We start from the raw sequence: 25254 nt of genomic DNA on the forward strand, positions 1-25254 counted from the left end.
ACCAAGACGTTAGCAGCAGATCCTTTAAGTCCTGTAAGCTGCGAGGTGCGGCCTCCATGGATGTGTCCGGGTGCCGCGTGTTCTCCAGCAACGCACCCGGCCATGGGACCGGCCGCCTTCTTCCATCGCTCCGTGGCCAGTTCTTAGGCTCACGTGCCCATTGTAGACGCTTTTGGCAGTGGACAGGGGTCAGTATGGGCCCCCGGACTGGTCTGCGGCCAAACGGCCCCACACACAACAAACTGCGATGTTCTGCATATTCTGACTCCCTTCTATCAGAACCAGGAGTAACTTTTTCAGCAATTTGGGCTCCAGTAGCTCATCTGTAGGATTTGACCCCACAGGCCGGCCTTCGTCCCACAGGCATCAACGAGCCTCGGCCGGCCATGACCCTGTCACCAGCTCAACGCTTTCACTTCCTGATTAGCCAGTCAGCACATATTGGCATTCATTTAGAGAGGTATAGGAGTCCATAGGGTTATGCGGCTTACTGTATATTTTATGCATTTGAACTAAAATATTTGAAGAAAATATGCCATGTTTTTCTCTCATTGCCTGGGAAGAGTCCTGATCTCTATGGTAACGGAAAGCACTAGGCGGAAGTCAGGCAACTGCACGCTCATTGGTTGCAGAGGCGCACGAGCTGTGGGTCGACCTTGTACTCTTAGAAACAAATAAGTGGGCGGAGACAGTTTGGGACTACGCGTCCCGGCATGCACAGCGGAGAGGGTGTGTCCTCTCGCCCTGTCGCTCTGGCGGAAGCTAGTAGGATTCCTGGGGATTGGCTATAGTGGCCTCGTGCGATGGACGTCACAGTGACGCGGCCAAGTAACCTGGGGAGGCGACAATAAGACGAAAACGGGCCAGGCTGGCGGAGCAGGATATCGGGCTGCTAAATCTACCGCGCAGAACCAGGTGAGGCGCTTAGAATAGCTCAGGGGTTCCTCAGGAATGCCTCATTGACCCTTTTGTTTACCCCAATGGGCTCTGTTACGCCTACTTATTGTGTCACCTCAGCTTTTGCTTGCATAATAATCCGCACCCCCTAATTGTGCCCTCTGCTGTTCTATCCCTTTGGTTTTGTAACACAGCTACCCAGTCTTCCTGCTTATGATGGCTCCCCACCTTGGTGGTGTGCCCAGTGACAGGAGATGCCCCCCCCCTTTGGTGATGTGCCCAGTGACAGGAGATGCCCCCCCCCCTTTGGTGATGTGCCCAGTGACAGGAGATGCCCCCCCCCTTGGTGGTGTGCCCAGTGACAGGAGATGGTCCCCCCCCTTTGATGATGTGCCCAGTGCCAGGGGACGGCTCCCCCTTGGTAATGTGCCCAGTGCTAGGATATGCCCCCCAGTTGTGTGCACTTGATGCATCCCGGTTATCGCTAACAAGTGCCCTCTGGCTGTGCCCACCGCCAGCTTGTACCACTCTTCAGTCTGTGTGCAGTACATGTCTGGTCCCACTAAATCCTATATATATCCATAGGTGTTTATCCTGTGCCAGACCCTCTCTCTGTGTACCCCCCATGCCCGAGCCTGCTGCCAGCATGTTACTTTTGCCGGTGTTTTGTGTCGGCCTCATTGCCGTGGCTGTTGTGAAATCACACTGTGTGTAACACACTATTCGACCGCTACACCCTCATGTGTTACTGTAAACAACAACACCACCACTGCTGTGACTGATGTGAGCGCGCTGTCTTCTTCCAACCCGTGCCCTTTCTGGAGCCATCTACTGTGCCAGTCCCACGTCTGCCATTGTCCTACGTGTTGGCGACGTCCCCGTCTTTTGTGATGCTTCCAGTCTGCCGCTCTTGTTGTGTAACATCTCATGTAGTGCCGGCTACCGGCTTGTTCTGTCTGCCAGCCTGTGCCACAGTCTGCCGCTGGCATGTGCCCTCACCTTCACACTTCTAGTGTGCCAGTACATGCGTGCTGGCCTACATGCTTCCTACTGTCTCCTGCCAACAGGTTCCAGAATCGCTTTGTATCTGCCCAGCCCTCCTAATCTTGTCTGCCTCTCCTCGCCTACAACTGGCAGCCGTAGACCAAGCCTGCTTTCTGTGATAGGAAATGCACTCTGTGGTTGTTTATCCTCCACTCGGTTACCGCGACACCGAAATTCTGACTGTGACCCACACTCTGTTTCCAGTACTCCATGCCTTCAGGTAGTGTCCTCTCTCCCCGTCCCCCAATGGCCTCTTGTGCTGACTTTTGGGTAGAATTTCTGCCCCCCCCCCATCTTTCTGTACATGGCCCCAGCATGTGCCCCTATGTACCCCGGCCCAGTGACAGCGTGGCATTTTCTACTTATCCCAAGAATTTTTTTTATCGCAGAAAGTATTACCTCTTTTTTTTTTTTAGCTATAAATTTCCCTTAAATTATGTCGATAAGAAAAAAGAAAAAAAAAACCAATATTGACAATGTTCTGGGAGGTGTATACTTTTTAATTAATATAACTATATATAATTTTATTTTAATTGTATAAGCGGAATTGCCTCCCACTGGCATTATTTTTGGAGCTGTTCCCAGTCTGTTATCCCCGTAACCGGTTTCCATGTCTGAAATTAACTCCCATAAAGCTTTTTTTTTTTTTTTTAAATTCTCTATAAACTTTATCTCCTTGCTTTTTAACAACTTTTTGCCATTATTCTACGCCCGATGTTCTTCCCCTCCTCTTGCGTTCTTACTGCTGACCGAGACCTTGACATTAATATCTCAATATTGGGAATTAAAAGCTTAGGACTTGCGCAAGCCAATTAAACCGTACAAGCCGGGAGGTGGAGGGGGGTTGTACGTCTTCTGATACATCTCCATATGCATCGGGATCATGAGAACTGTCACGGACCAGTAACCGGGGGCTTGATCTGCCGAGGATGCGCATTTTTGGATGCTTGAATTCATTTGTTAAAAAGTCCCCCAAACCATTATTTTTTTAAAATGTTTTATAGGGGTTTTTTTTGTTTTTTTTTGGATTTTTTTTTGGGGGGGGGTTTTGGATTTTGCTTGGACCGTAACAAGCTTTATTAATTGGAGACTTCTGTCCTTTTTTCAACCTTCCTGTTTTTTTGCCGCTTCTGAAACCAGGAAGCATTAATGTGTCCACATCTTGGACATGCTTGGTGCCATTCCCGCTGCCACATCTTCAATAGGCGCTCGGCTGTATTTGTCTTAAACAGGGCTTCTACTGAGCATGTGCAGGAAGCATATCTTAGTACGCATCCTGCATTAAGTGGAGGTAGAAGGGGGAGGAGTTAAATGAGAGAAATTAACGCTTGCATCCATTTGTTTGCAGTAAAATACCCCCGGGGGGCCATGTATATTCATTTCACATAAAATTACTGCTGGGATCATCCTTTAAAGAAATCCTTAATCCATTATTATTTTTCAAAGTGTTAGATTATCAGATTTTAGCCATTTATTCTTCACTTCCCATGCATTTTATCATAGTTTTTATATTTATTTTTGGATAATGAGACTCGCACTTTTTCGTAGGATAGACTCTCTAAATCTGGGGTCTGTCTCACTTTAAAGGAAAGGAAGAACCGTCTCTCCGCGCACCCTAAGCAGCCCCGTCCGGATTGTGTTACGGCTGAAGCATGCCCGTCCGGCATGCCGTTTTTATTTTGGGATTGAGTTTACCAGCCTTCACTCGAATACCAAATGGCCGCGGTAGCTCAAGGTCATTGTCTCCTCTTTATAGAGCCACACGTCTTGTGTGTATATTCCGCTAATAACTTTTGAGACCTATAAACAAATATTTACGATCAAAGCCCATCACAAATCTCGATGTTGTGTAACAAATTTTCTGTATTAACCCTTCCCACCTCTCAATTCGAGATCTCAAGACAATAATCTTAAACGGCGCGTTGGTGGGGTCCGTTCGGATGCGTTGGAAGGAAAGGAGCGTCGTGCTTGCGGTACCCTCTGTTCGTGGGATTCATACTTGGACAGCTAAAACTTGGGGTAGCTAACTTGGGTGCGCGCTTGGCCGCGTTCCATCTCATTGCTAGTAGACAGATGCAAGGGTTAAATATCCTCGGGGCTGCGTGTGGCTTATGGGCTTGTATGGATACAGTTACCGTTGGATTAGCCATTTTCCCGGTTTGCGGAGAGACCCAGCTCTATCCGCGTCGGAAGTTCCTCCAATCCGACCGGGTCTCGTAGGTCAGGGTCTTTGCTGTGCCGAGGGCCGCCTACCGTTGGCAAGCGTAGTCAAAGCGGAGCGTACGAAATTCATTTTCAGACGCACCTCTGGGGTGTTCAGGCAGGCCCATTGCCAAACGGATACCCCGGAGAGCCACGGGTTGAACAGCAGTGCCCTAGACGATGAGTTTATTGCCAAAGAATGAATGTTGGAGCCCTGGCGCCTTGCAAAGTCCTTCTCAAATGTTCTCTCTGCCCGTGGGGTTCTAGGTAACCTTTAACAGGGGTAGTACATAAAGAGAAGTTCTGGGTCAACAGTGGAGCAAGTAACAAGAACAATGTGTTGGTTGCTATGGTGATAACACCAGGAGTACGTCGTCCTTTGTACATAACCCTCTTGTGTCTGAAGAGTATATTGCCCTGGGGTAGTTCTTGGAGCTACGACCCAGAAGGCCTCGTCTCCTTTAAAGATCCTCTTGAAATTCCTTCAGCGTCTCGGGCCGATCGGTGGCCGTTTCTGCGCATGCAGGACTTCCTTTGAGTTGTTGGAACAGAAGCTCAGCCGGTTTTGTTTCTTTGATCTCAGTTGCGGTTCCAACGAAACAAGAAATCCATCCAGCCAAAAGGTATGGAGACGCGTTTCACGGGAGGGCTTTGGATTCTCATTTCCGCTGCGGTCACATATTATTGCTTGTGTGTCGATGGCTGAGGGTGCTGTGACTTGTCTGCCTGACCCTACCCGAAAAATGTTCTGGTTGCGTGATTTAAATGTTTAATGGAGCGCTACCCTTAAATAATCATCTGTAGCTCAGCACTGAAATGGTTAAATGTCATTAAACCGCAATTGCAGGGATTGGGTCCTGGACTGATGTTATCCATCCAGCATGCGCGATGAGTTTTCAGGACTAAATAAAACGGGTCATTTATCTAATTCATCTGCTTTTTGACTTGTTTTGGTGGCGATCGCCCAGCTTAGAGGGAGCACCGAGTGCATTACACGCAGCGAAACGTTAGGGAGCGATCGGATCTGAGATCTGGTTTGTCCGGCTCTGCGCCTCCTCCCTTCCCCCACAATAACACCAATTGAGGCTAAATTGATCAGATAACTCGAGTAAATCGTCTTCTGACAATACCCCGTAGAAGCCGCGTTTGCAGCTTTTCTTGTACACCCCGTATTACAGCCGCTGCCCTGCGGGCTTTTCGGAAGCGGGCGAGAAGCGAATGGGTTTTGCAGTTTGTATAGAGTGTGAAAAAAATACATCGGTCTGATGGGGCCGCTAGGCATTAACCACTGCCCTCCCCTGCTTAAGAGTGAACAAAACACAAAGGGGTTCATTTACTATAGAGGGAGGTGTGGATTCATCTCATGGATTTCATTTAACATCATATAGATCCCGCTCTAGAGAGCTTCTGGGCTATACATTGTGCAGGGCCAGCTCAACCCTTCCCGCAGAGAACGTAGCCCTTTAAAATGAATAGTGAAGCTGGAGGGGTTAAGAGTGTTAGGGAGGAGGGTGTGTGTGTGTATGTACAGTGTGTATGTACAGTGTGTATGTACAGTGTGTATGTACAGTGTGTATGTACAGTGTGTATGTACAGTGTGTGTAAATATTTGGGCCAGTGAATATGTTACCGTGGACGAGGGGCCACTGGGGCCACTTGGCTTTCTCTACACCCAGAAGATGGTAGGCCTTCGCAGCTTAAGAGCTAACATTCTTAAGGAGCTTTGAATGCAGCCGGATTGACTTTTCTGCATCAGAGGCTTTGCTTGATGTATATATGTTGTCTTTTACATACATTTACGCTGCCGATAAAAGGATCAAAGCGACTGGATGGGCCGAATCTGCCGTCGGATTCTGCGCTTCTAAAAATGCTTATAGAATCCTCTTAAAATCAGACGATTCATCCCGGCGCCCCTCGTTCACACCGCGGCTTCCGGCGTTCGGAACGCTCTCCCCCCCCTGGAGATCTGGTGATTGCCTCCTGCGTTTCGCTCATTCTTCATTCTCTCCCGCAGCTTCTTCTAATTTCACAAAAGGCGACTAAATCAGACAAATTGTTTTTGTTTCTTATTTTTTTTCTGCTTTTGCAATTGTAAGCAATCCGTCTTCTAGCAAGTAATTACTTCTAAAGGTGCAGTCCCACTCAGTCAAGCATTAAACTAGTCCTTTCTAGCAAGTAAACCTTTTTTTTTTAATCGCAAAAAAATAATCCAGAAGCGTTTTCAGTTTATAAGGCAACAGCCTATGAGCGCCTGGTTCTGTGTCACATGAGAAGTGTCTCTAAATGGCAGAATATGCTATTTCTGGCAGCAGCATATCAGCCATTTGTAGGAGTTCTCGCTCTATTATCTGATCTCCAATCCACTAGACAAACACCCCGACTCCTTATACTGCCTGTGGCGAACAATAGAATGGCTCAGGCTTAACCACCCAATTGGACTCTTTGACTAATGAAAGTAAATGGAGAAACGACTTCATTAGCATTGCCATAAAGCGCCAGCTCAGTGTGGTTTCAGCAGGGAAAGTTCCCCCCAAAATATCACATGACTGACAACGATGGCGGCCTGTCTGCGGAAGGGCCTGGCTGGCCCTTCTTGCAGGTGAATCTCCGTATTGCAGCGTGAAGCTGGTAAGTCCGTGATTACTAGAGACCAACAATTATGCCATACCTAGCGACAGTCCTGGATTTGCAGGACTGACCAGTAATTTCTTGCTTAATATGGGTGACTCACGGCGGATTTCCTGGTAGGGTGGCTACCGCTGCTGTTCTGTCTACATATTATTGTTAATAACTGTGAGTCACGATGCTATGGCAAGTATCTAATAGTGACACCCCTTTGTTAATGGTGGTTGTCACGATACTCGGGGCAATTAAACCACCCAGCTGCTAACAAGAGCGTATACCTCTTTGCACTGGTGGCGTGAGACTGATTCGGAGACTAACCATTCCGTTTTTAATCTCGGTGGAGTTCCCCGCGCACGCATGATGCTGCAACACGTCGGTAATATGAACTTGCGTGCAGTTGGATGCTTGAGGTCTTTGCACTGGGATAAGAAGTTAATTGAGGAGCCGTCAAGATGCGGTGGGCTGATCGTGATGCAATATAGGGTCATGATGGTAGGGGATGGAGATTTTGGTGGTTGAGGGGGTTAATGATTGTGGTGGGGACTGTGAATGAATTATGATGTAGGGAGCATAAGGATGGTCAGAAGCAGTCCTATGCTTACATATTCATTCATACACACATGCTCACTCTAACACCTTGCACTTACATTTACACACACCCCACTCTGTTGCTTACATACATACGTACATACACACATACATACACATACACATCCCCTCTAACACCTTACACATAAATATATACAAGTTGATGGGCATTACACGACAACAAACTGGACAAATGCAATCGTAACTAAATATCTAACTTTACTAAAATAATATTTGTATCATATTTAAACTATGACAACGCCGTTTTAATGGCCACGAAGGGAGAGGCTGCGACTAAATGATCGTGAGACAATTTCAGGTTTATATGCTTACACGTAATTTTGTAACAGGGAAACAAATTGCACAACGTTTCTGCGCACACCAATTACATGTGTATCAAAACGACGAAGACCAAGTTCTTTGTACTAAAGGTAATCAAAAATAGCTTTTCTGGTTTGAGTAAAAATGGCTCAGATTTTTCCGGAATTAGTAAAAGGCCGCTCTTTCTGCGTTTAGCTGGGATATTGCTTTATTTCTATACATTTACTGCCTTATGAAGACATCACAGACCGTGTGCGATGTATAGGCACAGTTGGCGTTGGGGTTTTTTGGCTTTCCCCGCGCCCCTGCAGACAACTTGTCTGTGAGCCGAGCCGGCAGATGGGTTTATTTCAACATGTTTGGGGAAGACAAAATACGTGGAGTTTTCCAGAGAGCATTTTATTTATTTCATGTAATTTTATACCGTGCAAAGGGCATCTGGTGCTTGGGTGCAAATCACATGTATGGTTTCCCGTGTTATGCCGTGTTATGCCGTGTTTGCCTGATGGAACAAGGCAGGGGGTGACGTCTTTGCGTAGAGAGCCACGCTACGGCCATATAGTAAAATAAATTAAAAGCTGTCCCTTTAACATCCTGAGATAACTGTTATTTATTATTATTGTTTTATATAGCGCCATCAAATTCCGTAGCGCTGTACAATGGGTGGACATAACAAGTAGCATGTAACATAACAATCTGACTATACAGAGACACCAGGTGAGGAGGGCCCTGCTCAAAGGAGCTTACAATCTAGAGATAAGGAGCAATGTGGCTTCGTTACGTTACCCTCTTGGGTTGCCAACAATTGACAAAACAACAGGACTAGATGGGGCCGAATGGGGCCGATCTGCCGGCAGGTTCTGTGCTAGTAATTCCCTTTTTAAGGGAGTGTGTGTTTTTCTTAGACCTTTCTAGAGCGCTGATCTCGTCGTCTCATCCGCGTAGGATAAGCTCGTTTAATGGCAGGACTTTGGCTGAGCTTTACTTGATGACGTCGGGTTTCGTTATACGTGAGATTTTTTGTTTGTTTCATTTATTTATTTTTATATATTGGTAATCGCTGGGTTGGGACCAGTGGATGTCTTCTGGTGGAGCGAGATAAAGGGTTCCGCGCTCGCCGTGTTGGTTTATAATCCAGATGTCATAAATGTGTAATTTCGTGAAACCTTTATAATAATCTATGACCTATTTTCCAGCGTTAGTGATAAAGCGTTTCCCGCGCACGCTGCCCTTGGATCGCAGGACTGAACTTTGCCAGGAGTTTTTGCCCTTGGTACGGAGCGGTACGAGTCTCGGCTGTTGTCCTTTTGTAACTAATTGTATCACCAGAGCCTGAACCGTTGGCTCGTGACTAATAAATGCACATCGCGGGTGCTGTCATTTGGAAAATTACTTTGAATGCTGTGACGTGTAGAAAACTGATATTTTTTTATTTTTTATTTTTTTTTTTAATCATTTTTTCTAAAAAGGGACAAATTCTTCTATTGCAAGCAATACCATCCATACGCTACATTATACTGTGTATTTTTATTAAGCACAATCAGATATACTAAAATATATATATATCTATATATATATCTATATATATATATATATATATCGTGAATCCTTTTTACTAAAAAATTACCCCAAACAGGGACATGTATCAATGTTTAATGTTCTAATTTGAGCTGATAAGAAAAATAGAGAGATACTTTATGCTATCTGTATTTTTAACCTTGAAATTTATTGGAGGGGGGGGATTAGGTAACGGGTACAACGGTGACATCATTATCTGCTAACATGGATACAAAACTAAGAACCATGTCCCTTATGTGTTAGTGGGGGGTTTTTATTATTATTAAAATCTCAAAGTCTAAATCTCTGTGTGTAAAAATAAATAAATAAATAAAAATAAATGTAACAAAAACTTAAATTTAGTTTTTTTTTGTTATATTTTTTTTTTTTTTAACAAGAGAACTGAGGTATCTATCACTTTAAATGCCCTGTTTGTGTGGAAAAATAGGATTTGCTGAGAAACTGGAAACTTGGCTTATCTGGAAACAAACATCTCTGTCGTGTTGCCAAATTATTATCCAGAGCCGGTGAATTTAGTTTTTTTTCGTCGTCGGGCTTAGTTAATTGGGGTCATTAGTTATTTATTAAGCTGTGCCCTCCTCTGCCTTTAGTGCCTCTCCTGTTAATTCTGTGCACGTTAAGCCCCCCCGGTGAGAGGCGGCACGTGATGGCACCCCTCCGGCGTGTCGGTGTTTGGGTACGTGTCCCGGCCCTGGCTCCAAACACGCGTCGGGATGGTCCGGCTGGCGTGTATTTACTCTTCTCCGTGTACACAGAGCACGCTCTGTGTTTTGAATGTATATCCTCTTGAAACATCTGTGTACCGAGAGGCGTTCATTTCTCAGAACGCAGACCCGGAAGTCTCCAGGGGTTGTCTCCGCAGCTGCTGGAGGACGTCATGTATTTTTAAATACCCCGTACTGTCAAGGCAACCCTAACTTTTTGTTGGTAGAACTTTCTATAAACAATAATATTTTTTTTTATTTGTATTTTTTTGTGCCAGTGGAAATGTAGATTTTTATTATTTTTATTATCATTTTTTTTATTCTGCGGCAACTATAGGTTTTCCTGGTGGGTGCCGGAGCCTCGCTATCTAATAGTTTATTGGTTTGTCATGTGATTTATTTTTTATACCGTGACCCCCCCCCCCTTGCGGAGTGTATCCCGTGCCAGCCTAGGATATTTAATAGGCTTCGGTGTATAATTCTGTTGTATATCCTCATATCGTGACCGAGTAACCCCAGTTCGTTGCAGTATTTATGACCCGGTTTGTTGTCTTGCGGCCAGTTTTTTTAAAAGCCAAAGTACAGCGGATCCGATTGGCCGGAGGGCGGGGATCTATCTTTGTTACAAAGTGCCATACGCCCGTAACTTTTCTATCGCTGTGTTCAGATAGCTGGAGATTGCTCTGAGAAACTTGGTCTTCCCTGTCCCAGGATGTCCCATGGTCAGTGGCCAAAAATGTCGTCATGTTTTAAAATATTTTTTTTATAATGTTTTTGCATATAGCGGCCTTTTTTCTTTTTTTGTAACACGCTGTCTCTTTCTGGTTTGATGACAGATCGTTCTTCTGACGCTGGATGTTTGTGGAGCGCAGCGCTTGACAAACAGAAGTCCCATCATCCCATGAACACAGAAGACGGAGTGCAGGAGGGGTGCACAGCCAGCCCGGAGTCCGTCCTGAGACTGCGCAAAGGACACATGCCAGTGACCTCGGAGGACACAGACTCCCAACATGACCAGTTTGATGACTTGTGTCCCCTCTTGGCGGACCCCGCTCCATGCCCTGCCCAGGATAATGTGAGTAGCCGCTTCCTTCCTTGGTGAGTGCGCGTTCGTTGGGCGAGTGTAGATGGTGATCTGGGTACGGATGCAGATCGAGGCTCCTGTGTTTTATGGTGGTGCATTCTGGACAGAAGCGTTTGGTGGTTTTTGAGGACCTTCTCATGACACGAGTTAGTTCTCATGACAGCCTAGTTCTTGTTCTCGATACGCCTGATCCCTTCTGTATCACACACGCGGACTCTGGACAAGAAGCTGCCCTTTTATACTACAATTCTTCTCATCCTCAGCCGGCCAAGCACCGGCACTTGGCTCGATTTACGTGCTTAAAGCAGGTTTGGCCGGTCTTCAAGCCAGAAGTTTTGTTGCCCCCACAATTCTGATCGCTCTAATCCAGAGGCTGCCTGGGAGGGATAGAAGCTGAAGCCCGGCAGCGGATAGGCTTCCTGGCCAGTGGCATTCCGTGGGTTAATCCAGGTGGTTCGAGCCCCGCGTTGTCAGTCGCATGCCGGGGTTGTGCTGGACGTACTGTATCTCTCTTTGTTCTTCAGCCCGGTGAAAGTTCCTGTTACGGACTCGTGTTTGTTTGTCTGCCGGCAGGGCTTCTCATGCCGTACTTTAACTATTTAGGTGCCAGGCAGGAGGTTCTTCTAACTAACTCTAGCACTCAAAAGGGGTGTGTGTGATTTTTTTTTTTTTATTATTATTTCTTTTTTTTTAAATTATTTATTTATTTTTATTTATTTTTTTTGTTTTGTTTTTTTTATTGGAAAAAAATACTAAATCAAGTAAACAGGACTAGAAACTTAGAATCCCAGTCGTAATATATGAATCCATCTCCCTGTAACCTGACAGCAAAGGTAAAGGGTAAAGCCCATAGGCATGCTGATTGATATGCATGGACACACTTGCATCATGGGATATGTAGTTCACCAGGAAGGCTGCAGATCTCCCTAGAACTGTCTATATTTCTTAATCGTTGGCGAGAAAGATGTAGCTTTGTGCTCGGTTAGGGGAGGCCAGACCATCGCGGTGAGGAGGAGACGCGGAGAATGCAGCGGGGCTGAAAATATAACTGTTTACATCAATTGTCTTCTCTTGGAAATCGATATAATGGTGAAGAAGAGACAAAGAGCAATTCTTTAGCTTTTTGTCCACGATTACATTATCTTTAACTAATGGAATGTAATTCGGTTAAAGGAACAGTTATGTCGATCTCGTTATACATTGTTGTGGTTCCTTTATACTATGTATAGAAACACTTTAGAGGGCCGCTTGGCTTCACCCCGTATCCAGTGTCACGGACAGGTCCCCGCAGGGCCCAATCCCGAACCTCGCTGGGGAACAAGGCATTGGAAGATATCAGGTTTTGGGTATGTAGGCGAGTCGCCCGTTGGTCCCTTCCCAGTTTCTGTACATCGGTGCCGAAAAGCGATCTATAAAAAAAAAAAAAAATCCTTTTCCCTGGTAACGCGTATACAACGCACCAGTGCATTCAATGCGACCTCAAGGTGACCTTCCCAACTACGCATTCGTGGAAAATTGCACGCCATTAAACACGCGTCAGATGACAGCGGCTTGGTCAGAGGAGGTTCAGCGCACACCCTTTGCTCCCGGCTTCGCTATTTTATATAAATGGCCCACAGGGCGCGAAAGGGATGTGATTGGTGGAAAAAAGAGAGATTGCAAAAATGGCGGATGAGTTTGGGGGTATTGTTTATACAGTGTCCCAGGGCTGCTGATTCGGATCCAGTAATTGCGATGGGTCTTCGGCCCCTTAGTCCAGACGCTGTCTACATTAAACAATGGAGATCTGTCTGGGATGCTCTTGCTGGTTGCCCCATTCCATTTAGTTTTTTGGTGCCTATGGATTGCGTCTCGGCTCCCGATCCTTGGGCCAGGTCACACTGATCGCATGATTGGTCCTTCAGGAAGATTAGGCGCTTTCGGAATGTGTCGCCCGGCGGGCGGAATAACCGGACAAAGCTTCTCCTGTTGAAAATAATCGGATAACGAGTGCCAGCGTCCTGCGATTCTTCCCTGACCTCCAACGTGAGGCTAAGTCACAAGACCAGTCATGGGGCAGAATAATCCGTCACCGGTGACTTCTACGGCCCAACCATTAACGACTCCTTCATGGGGATTTATCGTTTATGGGTCCTTTTATATGCCTGCCACATAATCCGTTTTAATCTCGACCTTTGCTTTTTTGGGTATTGTGTAAATCTATATAAAATATCTTATTAATTCATATATATTTTCTTCTCGCTGAATTGCTCACGGTCTGGTTTTTGCTGTCGTTGCGTTATACTGCCCCCGTATTCCACGTGTCAGCTCAGCATTTGCAATAGAAAAGCTGTCAATTTTTCAGTTTTTGAATTTTTTTTAACGTCTATAAAAATGTGCACTGCTGACCGTTGAAATTCTGAGCCATCTGCATCATCAAGCTGAAAAAAAATGAACGCTGCGTTCGCCATCGCTGATGAATGTAAGGTTTCAGACAGCTGCCTTGTGCCTTCTTTTTTTAATATAATTGATTTTAATTTTATGCCGGGAAATGTTTTTTTACAATAGATAACGCAGCTGGAATTCACCGCGCCGCGTGCCAACCCGGCAATGACACGGAGAAAGAGACTAAAGGCTACCAGCAGACAACGTACCCTCTGCTTTATTCTTTTAAGCGCCATCAATAATTCACTGCTGGACTCGGTGGCTCTAGGAGCCGCTGCCCCGCCAGCCATTTAGTTATTTACTGACCACTAGATTGTAAGCTCTTGCGCGCAAGGCCCCCTTTACTCGGGTCGTCTTAGTCTGTCGGCTCTAGTTTTGTCTTGAATGCGTGGACTGTAAGAAGCGCTGCAGAAATTATTGGCGCTACCTAAAAAAATATAATAATGATAATATCCCTGTGCTCTGTGAGTTATTAATGAGTTAATTTTGCCCTTCATTTAACCCCCGCACTGCATGGTTCCCGGGGGACCGGCGGGGTGATCTGCTTTGCTATGCCTGTTTCTGATGGGGATTTAACGACCGCCGTTATTATAATAAATATGAATTATATGTTGTATTTATTTTTCATTATTGTCCACTCTCCTTTTGTCTTAAAAATGTTCTTTGAATCTGCACCGGGAACGTTGAGAGAAAATTAACAGGGAATTTTCCAAGCTTTTTCATTACCCAAATCCTCGCAGTGCTGTAATGTATGCAAATCATCGACTACAATGCTGAGTAACTCATTTGCATACGGCTCCGCGTGATGTCGCAACGTGCTTGCGGCTGATAAATATAAGGCGCTCTGCAAGTTTGTATCAACTTTGGGGGTACCCCTCTTCTTGTGTGGGGGGGTTGGTCTGGTTGGTTACAGGGGAGAAGAAAGTGTAACCCCTGAAGAAGACCATTGGAGGGCCGGTGTTCAGCACAACCCCACTTGCTTTCTAAGTTTAGTCACTCGGATCAGTAAAGGTCTTGCCCGTAGTGCGTGCTTTTTTGTTTTTTGTTTTTTTGTGTTACTTAGACAATTTTTATTTAAAATTTTGTATTTATTTTTTGGTTTGTTTTGGGAGTCGCAGTCTCTATTATATCTATTATAGATATTAAAGTTTCATGAGGTCCAGTGAGTCGCCGTATGCCGTGACGTTGTCGCTAAAGAGCTGAGCGTCTAGTAACATCGATTTAATCCAGGAGGGCCGGATAGAATGACTTTGGAACACCTTGAGCCCAGCCGTGCCGTTGGCTGCCATGTTTAATCTTTCTGGTTTGTTGGCAGTAAATTACCCCCCCTCCCCTGCTGTCTATGATGAGGGCATTATCTGCCTACATGCTCATCGGGGCATCCTACACCATGTTAAGCCACCCGGGCCCACAGGGGCCATCGTTTTTATTTACAATATTAGAAATGTTATAATTTATTGGTCTTTTTTAAATCAAATCTAAGTAAACAAAGCGGGGGTCACTTATACATGGGAATTCTGGTGCAAAGTGGTAAAAGTGAAGCAGTCGTCCATTGGTTGCTATGGTGACTAGATCACTCCCGTGTTTTTTGGACCAGAATTGCTCTTTTTACGGGTAGAATTTTGGGAAGAGCCCAACGATCTCTCTTCTTTGCTCATCAAAAATGAAAGGTGCCAAATATCAATGTACAAAAATCTCTCGAGTTTGGGACATGTGACGTTGGTCGGCTAACGATCCATATGTTTAATTAAATGGCCGCTCCCAAGGTGTACAAGGCTTCTTCCTCGCGGTGCTGGGGTCGGGAATACACCATGGAGCGGGGAGCTTACCAGGAAACTAAAACCACGCGCCTGGATAATTGGACTCGCGGGACTCGCAGAATATTCGCGTAACGTTTGCTGAGTCAGGGCCCCGGGGTTTGGGGGGCCGACGCGTTTCTCCGAAGCACTTTAGTGTGTGTGTATGTGTGTGTATATATATATATATATATATATATAAGTTGTAGGGTCCTAGTAGAATGTTTGGTTTTTAGGACAGACGGTGCTGCTCTCTGACTGCGTTATTTTCCTCTGTGATGTCGTAATGTTTTCGCTCCGTCACGCTGTTACACTTTTCCCCCAGTTTCTCAAATTCCTGGCGTTTGACACAGTTTTGAAAGAGCGGCTGAGTAACCTGTAACCTTTATACACAGTAAGCTCTGCTGCCGGCTGCCGGAATACCCCCCCCTTCCTCCCCACCCTTCCAGCAGAATGTCTGGGGGGGAAAAACACTGGTGGGAGTGGAGTTCTTCGTGAAGTTAAACTTTAAAAGGGCAGTGACTAACCGACTAACCGTCTAGGAGAGCTTTCAGAGGGACTTCTTGCGACCTTCGGTCCTGATTTAGTTCCTCTTGAGTCGGCCGTGCGTAAGACCCGGGAGAAAGCGGACGGCACGTAACGCTTTCTGATGGGCGGCAGCTGTGTGTTACGCCGTCACGCTTGCGCTTTGTACATTGCTATAGCCAGCATTTGCTATTTTGGGCGCCGTGCCTTTAAAAATAGAATTCCCTTTGTAAACGGGCCACAGATTTGCTGGCTGCAGGGTACACCTCGGCTTCATTTTGCGCATGAGTTCTACAGTTTCTTTTCATGGAGGGGTTACGTGGTCATAGAAGCGTATTGTTTGATGTCATGTAAGAGTCATTTTCCCTATCCAGCCTGCCCACCTGCTGCAATATACTGTAGTTGTTCAATTATAAGACTGGAAAAATCATCTGAATAAAACAACCTTGTCTTATTATGACCCCCAGATCCTTCACACAGCCGACTAAGCCTAGGGGCTTGCCATTCACGCTCTCATTCACGCTCTCATTCACGCTCTCATTCACGCTCTCATTCACGCTCTTTTACTGCTTTATCACGTATTCAGAAATTTAGTCTGGCGACTGTCCCTTTAACCTGTAATTCTAGCACAGAGGGCTATCGGATAGGACACATCATTTATTAAATGTCATTAGTAATTCTTTTAACCTGTTTCGTTGTCTCCGGCCAGATGGGATCAGGTTCAGACGTTTCATGTGGCGGCGCGGCTGGAATTTCACACTGCAGGGTGTACCTTTTCGCAGCGCACCTCGCCTGCTGTCTCTTTGTTGCAGGAGGTCTGCATTATGCATGCGCGATCCGCAGACATCCGATCCTTGTCTGTGTATTCAGTTTCTTGAAGCCCGAGATGAATCCAGCGGTCAGATCTGGCACAAGACGCCCTTTTTGTGTTTTAAAGCGCAGTTCATTCCCAATCAGATACGCTCTAGACCAGGGGTGGGCAATTAATTTTCCCATGGGGCCACATGAGAAATTGGAATGGTTTTAGAGGGCCAGACCTCTACAAACTACAAACTCCGAAGCCTTGTCCATTTTGTTAACTTATGTGCTGTTTAATAAAGTTATTCAAGCCTACGTCATTGGTAGAGGTGCTTGAATAAGTAAGGCCTGAATAACTATTAGCACAGCACAGAAGTGAACAAAATGAACAAGGCTTCGGAGTGCATACCGTATTTTTCGCTCTATAAGACGCACCTAGATTTTAGAGGAGAAAAAAAAGGAAAAAATATTTTGAGCTAAAAAATGGGCTAAAATAATTATTACAATAACTGAATAAGCTATGAACACAGTAAGACACACGCAGTAAGACACACACAGACACAGTAAGACACACGCAGTAAGACACACACAGACACAGTGAGACACACACAGACACAGTAAGACACACACAGACACAGTAAGACACACACAGACACAGTGAGACACACACAGACACAGTGAGACACACACAGACACAGTGAGACACACACAGACACAGTGAGACACACACAGACACAGTAAGACACACACAGACACAGTAAGACACACACAGACACAGTGAGACACACACAGACACAGTGAGACACACACAGACACAGTAAGACACACACAGACACAGTGAGACACACACAGACACAGTAAGATACACACACACACAGTAAGACACACACACACAAACACAGTAAGACACACACACACAGTAAGACCTCCCTCCCTAACCCCCCTTCTCAGTATCTCCCCTCTAACTCCCTAACCCCCCCTTCTCAGTATCTCCCCTCTAACTCCCTAACCCCCCCTTCTCAGGATCTCCCCCCCCGCCCCGGTCACTTACCTTAAACTCCTGTGTTGGAAGCGTGAGGCGTTTGTCTCGGGTGCCGGCGCTTCACTGCTGATCGCCGGCGTCTGACGTCATATGCCGGCGCCCAGCGTAAAGCGCCGGCACCCGAGACAAACGCTTCCAACACAGGAGTTTAAGGTAAGTGACCGGGGCGGGGGGGGACACCGGACTCATTGGTGAGTCACCAGGACACTCTTTGCGGGCCGGTCCGAGCTATTCAGCGGGCCGGATGTGGCCCGCGGGCCGTGCTTTGCCCAGGTCTGCTCTAGACCTATATTTCGTAAAGTGCGTTTCCAGAGCAGCCTGATACACCTTCATGCCATTCGTTGCTATGGTGATAAGAACAATTTTCAAAGTTTGCTCGACTGAAGCAACACCATAAAATTCCATTCGACTTACCTGAGGTTGAAGCTGCAGCTCTGCAGCTGCCCCCATACTCTGTAGTCCGCCGGTTTTTCAAACAGCCAATCAGTGGCAGGGAAGCATTGCCATTGAAATGCATCAGAGTGTTTTCTGTGCATGCGCATGGAGGGGTCAGACCTCTGCTCACAGCGTTTGCTGACACTGTGGCCTATAGCTGGATGGTGGGGAAAGGGCGAATGCCAATGGAGGGACACCATGAAAATTGAAAGGGACCACAGAGCTCTCGTGTGCATTAGACGGCATACGATGGCTGGAGTGGCCCTTTAAGGATCGGCATAGTTGTCAGACATGCTATTCCTGTTTAGAAAAGGTTGGATAATCCACACGCATTCTGTTCTCCTGACGTGGAGGCTGCGGAGGGCCGCGGCACGGGGCGGAACCACAAAACAACACAGCTCTGTTTTATTGGCTTCTTCACCCGGATCGGTTTGTACAAAATGTCCTCATCTGCATCTTGCCAAAGAATGAGCCCTCTTACCCACATAACCTGAGTCTGTGTGTGTGTGTGTCGGCCAGAGTCTGTGTGTGTGTGTCGGTCTGTGTGTGTGTCGGCCAGAGTCAAAACTGAACTAATTAAGATTTGATCTATTTTGGACAAACCCCGATTTACCTAGAAATGATAGTTTTTGTTGTAAATGGCTCGTAGACGTGTCCTCAGACGGCCGCGGAAACCGATTGGGCAGCCTGCTCCGGGTACTCTTCTGCACCGACTCCTTTCTGAAGAGCCCAGGCTTCTTAAAACTCAAGCAGACTGGTCAAACCACAAACACCTTTTGACTTTGTCCCTCCGGCATGCGAACGGTTAAATAAGACCCCCCGAAGGGCATAAATGGCTTGTGTTCCCAGGTGGGGGGATCGCTGCTTAACAGACGCGCGTGTCTTGTGTTCCAGATGCCAGAGCCACGTGATCACGTAGAGGAGCCAGTAGAGGAGCCGGTCCCGGAGGACGAAGGTTTCATGGGAATGGCCCCCCTCCTGCAAGCCCACCACGCCATGGAGCGAGTGGAGGAGTTCGTCTGTAAGGTACGGTACCGGCAGGGATTCCGCTTTAACTGTTTGGCTGCCAAACACCGGCACTGGAATTGTAGATCTTCAAAGTAATCCTTTTTTTCAGGTGCATTCACGCGTTTTTGCCAAATCATTGACCTCTCTGTGGGTTTCTCGTCTCTCTTCTCCCCCCAGGTGTGGGAAGGGAGGTGGCGTGTCATCCCCCACGACGTGCTGCCGGACTGGCTAAAGGACAACGACTACCTGCTGCACGGTCACCGGCCCCCCATGCCGTCCTTCAGGGCTTGCTTTAAGAGCATCTTCAGGATACACACAGAGACCGGTAACATCTGGACACATCTGCTGGGTATGTGCCGCGTCACAAACACAACTTAACGTAACAATGATGGGTTCAACAGCCTCCCAGCAGAGGTGGTAGAGGGTAATACAGCGAGGGTATTAAACATACATGGGATAGACATACGGCTCCTGAATCTAAGACGAGTCTCCCGGTTAGACTTTTAGAGAGAGGATCCCCCCCCCCCCGTGACTCTGGCCCTGATAATGGCCCCTATACTTGCCTGTTCTTATAATCTTCGGGTCACGCTCGGTGTGTTCAAGGCTCGTTACGATGAATCGGCGATGTGTGTTTTACGTCTGTGCTGTTTTCAGCACAATCAGAGGATCCTGCGGTGTGCTGCGGAGATAATTAACCAATTCCCCCTTACGCAGCAGAAATACCGGTCCCCGGAAACTAACGCCATTAAACTGGAAGCCGGTCGGTCCCAAAGAGCTCACCGATTATAATTCCAGGGCCAATAAATGAAATCTCGCGTATCGATACAGTCCGGTGATAACGGCAAATAAACCGTACGCCAGCGCCATGTGATTAATGATGCCGCCGGCACGCCGGTCCCCGCGGAGGGAACCCAGCACTCTCTGTGTAGGCAGGCGCCAGATACCGCGGAGTAGTATGGCGTCCTGTAATGGAAAACAGCGTTTATTCAATTGTTTAGGATATTTTTAGAGTCCCCCCCCCTCTCCCGGCAATTTATTAAAACCCACTTAGTGGAACTTTCAGGTCCAAGACCCGCTCCGTCTGTTCATGAAATCGGCAGATATATAATGAAGGAGGAAATTGTTAAATCTCAATAATTGTGAGAAGAATGACCTAAATGGGTAACGAGTATCCAAGACGGACTCCCGTTGACTCATGCTGGGGGGGTAATTCCCAGAGATGGTCCTCTACGTGTCCCGGGCTGTCTCTTGACCGGTGTTCTATAAATGGGGTGTTAGAAGTGTTTGGTTTTCCTCTTCCAGCATAAACCATTCACAAAACCTGTAGTTTCTTTAGGCTCGGCTCGCGTTCAGCCCCCGGGAACGTCGCCCGCGATCGGCTCTTCTCAGAACGGGTGAAGGAAAAAGCCCGGTTGATGTTGCGTCGGTCGTCGTCCTTCACAGAGATGCTCGGAAACAGTTTGGGTGTAAAGCCTTGTGCCTGACCGTCTTTGTCTCGTTCCTTTAGGTTGCGTCTTCTTCCTGTGTTTGGGGATTTTCTACATGTTCCGGCCAAACATGGCCTTCGTCGCCCCCGTGCAGGAGAAGGTGGTCTTTGGCATGTTCTTCTTGGGCGCCATCCTCTGCTTGTCCTTCTCGTGGCTCTTTCACACCGTCTACTGTCACTCGGAAGGAGTTTCCCGCGTCTTCTCCAAGTAAGATTCCCTTCTCTCCGACTTCTCGACTCCGATAAACCCGAGATCAGCCAGGAAAACGCCTCTTTCCTGCTGTTCATTAACATCGATTCAGCTCGTCCAAGAGCCGCCGGCTGTCTATTCAACCAGGAGCCGCCTGCTTCCGACCTGCATTGACTAATGGAGGCTCGTAGTTCATTAACAGCTGGTGGCTAGAAGACCCCCTTTGCTTCTTATAAGCTCCTCCGCGGCTCGGAATTGTCAAAGACGGGAAGACTAATTATTCCAGAAAAAGAACCTTGTTCTGGAGAGAAATAGTCAGATCTGACACCCCCCCCACCTCTTTGATCAACAAAAAAAAAAGGTCTGATTTATTCCATATTAAATACGTCTTTATGTGTAACATCGTTATCTGACAACTTTACCGCTTATAAGCAGCGAACGGTTTAAATCGCTACGTCCTGCCGTGTTCTTCAAATCGCTCCCGTGGTATTTAGAACATCTGGTGACATTTACGGGAAAAAAAGGTTATTTGAATGAACTTTTGTAAAAGCTGCCTGAAGGTCTCCCGTTTGGTTTCAATGGGAACGTCAAACTCGGTACTTTCCACAAACAAAGTAGGGGAGGCCGTCTTCCCGAATTCTGTCATTATTTATACCTGGAATTTTTATCCCGTTCCACCGATTTGCATACCCCCCCCCCCATGTTATCTTTCTCTGAGAAAATTGAAACTTGTAATTTTATTGTTTAAAGGGTTAAATTCTGTTTGTTTTTTTTAGTTTTATTTTTTTTTACCTTTTTAATCGCGTTTAATCCTTATGGCCATGTTGTGGAAAAACTGATTTGGGTCCAAAAACTTTTAAATAATGGCTTATTCAGTGTAACATTTACTGGTATATTTAATATTTTCTGGGCGGTTTAAATGATTATCGTAAATTTGATCGCGATTGGAAGTTATCCTGGAGGAACCTGACCACCGTCTTTAATTAATTTATTGTTGCCGCTGGGCCGGCTGCCACCTCTTGGCCGATGGCTATGTTAATCACGATGTGAGACCGCTGTGGCGTCGTCTCTTTGCCAGATTTCCTGGATATTCCTAATTATCAGGCAGTCGGTCAATCAAACCGCCGTTTCTAACTAAAGAAAGCGTTTTTCACTCGCGTTAATGGCTATCGAGCGTATTACGTATGGCTTAAGGCTTATTTTATGATGCCTTAGAGCAGGGCTGTTCAACCTGCTGCAGGACTACATTTCCCATACTCCTCAGCCAGCCCCTTAGCTGAAAGAGCACTGTGGGAGATGTAGTCCTGCAGCAGCTGGAGGGCCGCAGGTTGGACACCCCTGCCTTAGAGTGATAGTGGAAGGGAATTTCTAGGGGCGCGTCCACTACGTGGCGCAAGGGACTGTTGTCCAAAGCTTGAAGCCCTTTCATTGCCCTGAAGCTTCCTTATCGAGCAGCGTCGGCCCGTCTCAGTCCTCCCTGCTGTTCCCAGGCTTTCTGGAGCAGACTGTGAGAAGTAATACAGAACGTAGAATATCTTCGGTTCTAGAGCAGAGGTCCTCGTGTGCTCGAGGCCACCACAGGACACACGGTCACAATCTAGAACATTGAGAAGACGCACTAGATACTTTGTAATAGACAAGAATTCGCAAGCGTCATCAAAAACAGGGCTTCACTTCATACCTCTCTTCCTCACCATCTTTCTCACCCCCTCCGCAGGTTGGATTACTCTGGAATCGCACTCCTCATCATGGGAAGCTTCGTCCCCTGGCTCTACTACTCCTTTTACTGCAACCCGCAGCCTTGCTTCATCTACTTGATCATCATCTGTGTTCTGGGCATTGCCGCCATCATCGTGTCTCAGTGGGACCTCTTCGCCACGCCGCAGTACCGGGGAGTGAGAGCCGGTAAGGATACAGCAGAGTACAAAAGCTTTCAGTACAGACGACTGCGGTGACCAGGAAGGGGCGAGGGGGCACCCTCTGCCACCGCACGTTGTTATTATTGCCGTAACCCCTGGGGAGGTTAACGTGACGTTCTATTAACGTAGGACCGGTTTTTGAATAGCGGCTTCTTTCCTATAACCCGTATATTTTGTCGTTGGGTGGACCTTTGGTTCCCGGCCTTCTCTTTGCTGTAATTAAAGCCCCGTCAGATGTTGCTGCAGATGGATGGGGTTGGGATATAATCGGCGTTCCCTCCTAATCTTGGCTCGTTTGTAATCTCGGACTCGTTTCTCCGTGTAATACGGCGTCTGACCTCAGTGTGTGCCGTTATTTGCTTCTCGCATGGAGTCTCTCTGATCCTTTTTGCGGTATTTTTCTGGAGCGCAGAGCGCAGAACCGGTCTTTATTGGACTCCGTTTAGTTTTACTCCCCTTTTTGTAGACGGCGACCATCAAAACAAGTGGCCATAAATTGTTGGTGGCTTCGATGGATCAACGATAGATATTTTAACGTTCAGACGTGTCCTCCTTCCTCAGGTGTGTTTGTGGGCCTGGGTCTCAGCGGAATCATCCCCACCCTGCACTTTGTCATCGCCGAGGGGTTCCTGAAGGCCGCCACAATGGGCCAGATCGGCTGGCTACTCCTCATGGCCACGCTGTACATCACCGGAGCAGCCCTGTACGCCGCGCGGATCCCCGAACGCTTCTTCCCTGGAAAGTGCGATATCTGGGTATGTCCTGCCCTTCTTATGGTGTTTATTAAAAAAAAATGTAACTAATTATATGCGAGAATCCCCCCCATATGTCTATACAATGGGAGCAGCCGCCTAAACTTCCTGTTCGCAGGATCGCTGCTCCTTGGGGGTGGGGTCTCTGAATCGGTGCATTTACTGATAGGCTCTCTCTCTTTTTCTTTCTTATCCTGTCCCCTCTTTTAATCTGCGTAATGAAGCCACGTCGCTCCGCCGTGTAATTATTTTCCTGCCCGTATAAGCCAGTAATTACCAGTTGGCGTGCGCCGCAGCCGCTGGGCAGTGGTTTTTAAAATGAAGTTATTACTGGTCGGATGAAATAGCTTTATTTAGAAGACCGTGCCTCATTTATGTCTTTCTCTCCCCAGTTCCACTCTCACCAGCTGTTCCACATTTTTGTCGTGGCCGGGGCCTTCGTCCACTTCCACGGCGTATCCAACCTCCAGGAGTTCCGTTTCACCGTCGGCGGGGGCTGCGCGGCCCAAGAGGTGCTGTAGGTATCTCGCCGCCGCGGGTGGAGCGCAGCGCAAAAGGAGAGCAACCGCCGCCTAGGGTGAGAAGGGAGGCAGACGGCCTCCCCGAGTGACCAGCGGAGGAGAGACACATGGGGGTGGGGGGGAATAAATATTCCAAGCCCAGCGAGACTGTGGAACCTAACAATCTTACCTCAACGATTCATTACCACGTGTATGAAGTTAATTTATTCCTGGGGAGTGGGTCACTTATCTTTTAACCCTTTCGGCTCTGCAAGGGGGGGGTGGGATTTTTGGTCTCTCCGGCACTGACATGGTTAAATTATTTTGCTACCCGAGCTTCCTACAGACAAGTTTCCTGCGGGTCTCTAGCGGTGGATATTTATTTTTATAGTTCTGGCGGAGAAAGGGTCTTTGTGATTGGAATTATTCCTTTTATTTCTCAGATCACTCACAATTTTAAATGGCGGTTAATTTGCTTAATTCCGTTTAATTTCCGGTGAAAACGTGGGGAAAGTGGGGGGAACGATCAGAGGATTTGTTGTACATAGTAAATAGTTATAAGAAAAAAAGGAAAAAAAAAAAAAAAGACAGTTTTGTTTAAAAAAAATAATAATAATAAAAAAATAGATTTCTATACATTTTTTGAAAACGAGACAAAATATATATATTAAAAACACAAAATTATAAATATACACAATAAGGGGAAGCGTTATTCTGTAACACAAAAATATTCCGCCCCCCACGCGCAGTTTTCATGGAAACATTGGGCAGAAGTGTGGGCCCGGGGGGCACCCGGCGCGTTTCACAGACCGTTCTTGCTTTTAAAGTCCTGATCGGCGTTCAGGGCCGGCGAGTATCACTAGGAGACCCCTAAACACGACCGTGTGGGGACCTAAAGCACAGTGTTACGTGTCCGTGTCTGCCGGAACAGCCGGAGCCAGAGACGACTCTCTCATCTGCCGTGACTCCAAGGAGCAGTCGATGTCTCTTTAGAGCGCAGAGCGAGACTTCACCGCTCCGATACGTAAGCGAAGGACTCGTTTAGAGACAGATCTCCGGAATCTGAACACAAACTCTCCGGCGTCTCGCATCTTTTGAGTGGTTAACGGTGGCCCCCCGGTCACTCTGCTGCTTCTAGGCTTTTTCCTCCCTCCCGCGTCTCGCCCCGTCTCCGGCTGGCGGCTGAGGAAGTTTGTGTTTTAGTCCGCGTCTCGCTGTCGGTCGCACCCTGGCGTTTCAGTCCCTTGTGTTTTGTGTTAGGGAGAGTGTATCTAGGACTATCTTCACGTTTCTGATCTGTTATGGGTACATGAGATGTTTTGCCACGTGGTTTTAT

The 25254-nt window shown here is 47.0% G+C and overlaps 1 protein-coding gene across 2 annotated transcripts; it reads left to right on the forward strand.

The window, feature by feature from the left end:
* Nucleotides 1–809: 809 nt before the first annotated feature.
* On the forward strand, nucleotides 810–24695 carry ADIPOR2 (adiponectin receptor 2). Of its 2 annotated transcripts, none has more exons than XM_053464339.1 (8): nucleotides 810–915; nucleotides 10796–11034; nucleotides 18958–19089; nucleotides 19249–19420; nucleotides 20579–20765; nucleotides 22465–22652; nucleotides 23228–23421; nucleotides 23811–24695. In XM_053464339.1, exons 2-8 carry the CDS (start codon nucleotides 10861–10863, stop codon nucleotides 23937–23939), a joined length of 1176 nt encoding a protein of 391 aa, XP_053320314.1. In that variant the 5' UTR covers nucleotides 810–915; nucleotides 10796–10860; the 3' UTR covers nucleotides 23940–24695. The 2 variants fall into 2 exon arrangements, with proteins under 2 accessions (XP_053320314.1, XP_053320313.1); XM_053464338.1 differs by lacking the exon at nucleotides 810–915 and adding an exon at nucleotides 10569–10681.
* Nucleotides 24696–25254: the final 559 nt, after the last annotated feature.

This window comes from Spea bombifrons, chromosome 4 (assembly GCF_027358695.1).
Source record: "Spea bombifrons isolate aSpeBom1 chromosome 4, aSpeBom1.2.pri, whole genome shotgun sequence".
Classification (NCBI taxonomy): Eukaryota; Metazoa; Chordata; class Amphibia; order Anura; family Pelobatidae; genus Spea; species Spea bombifrons.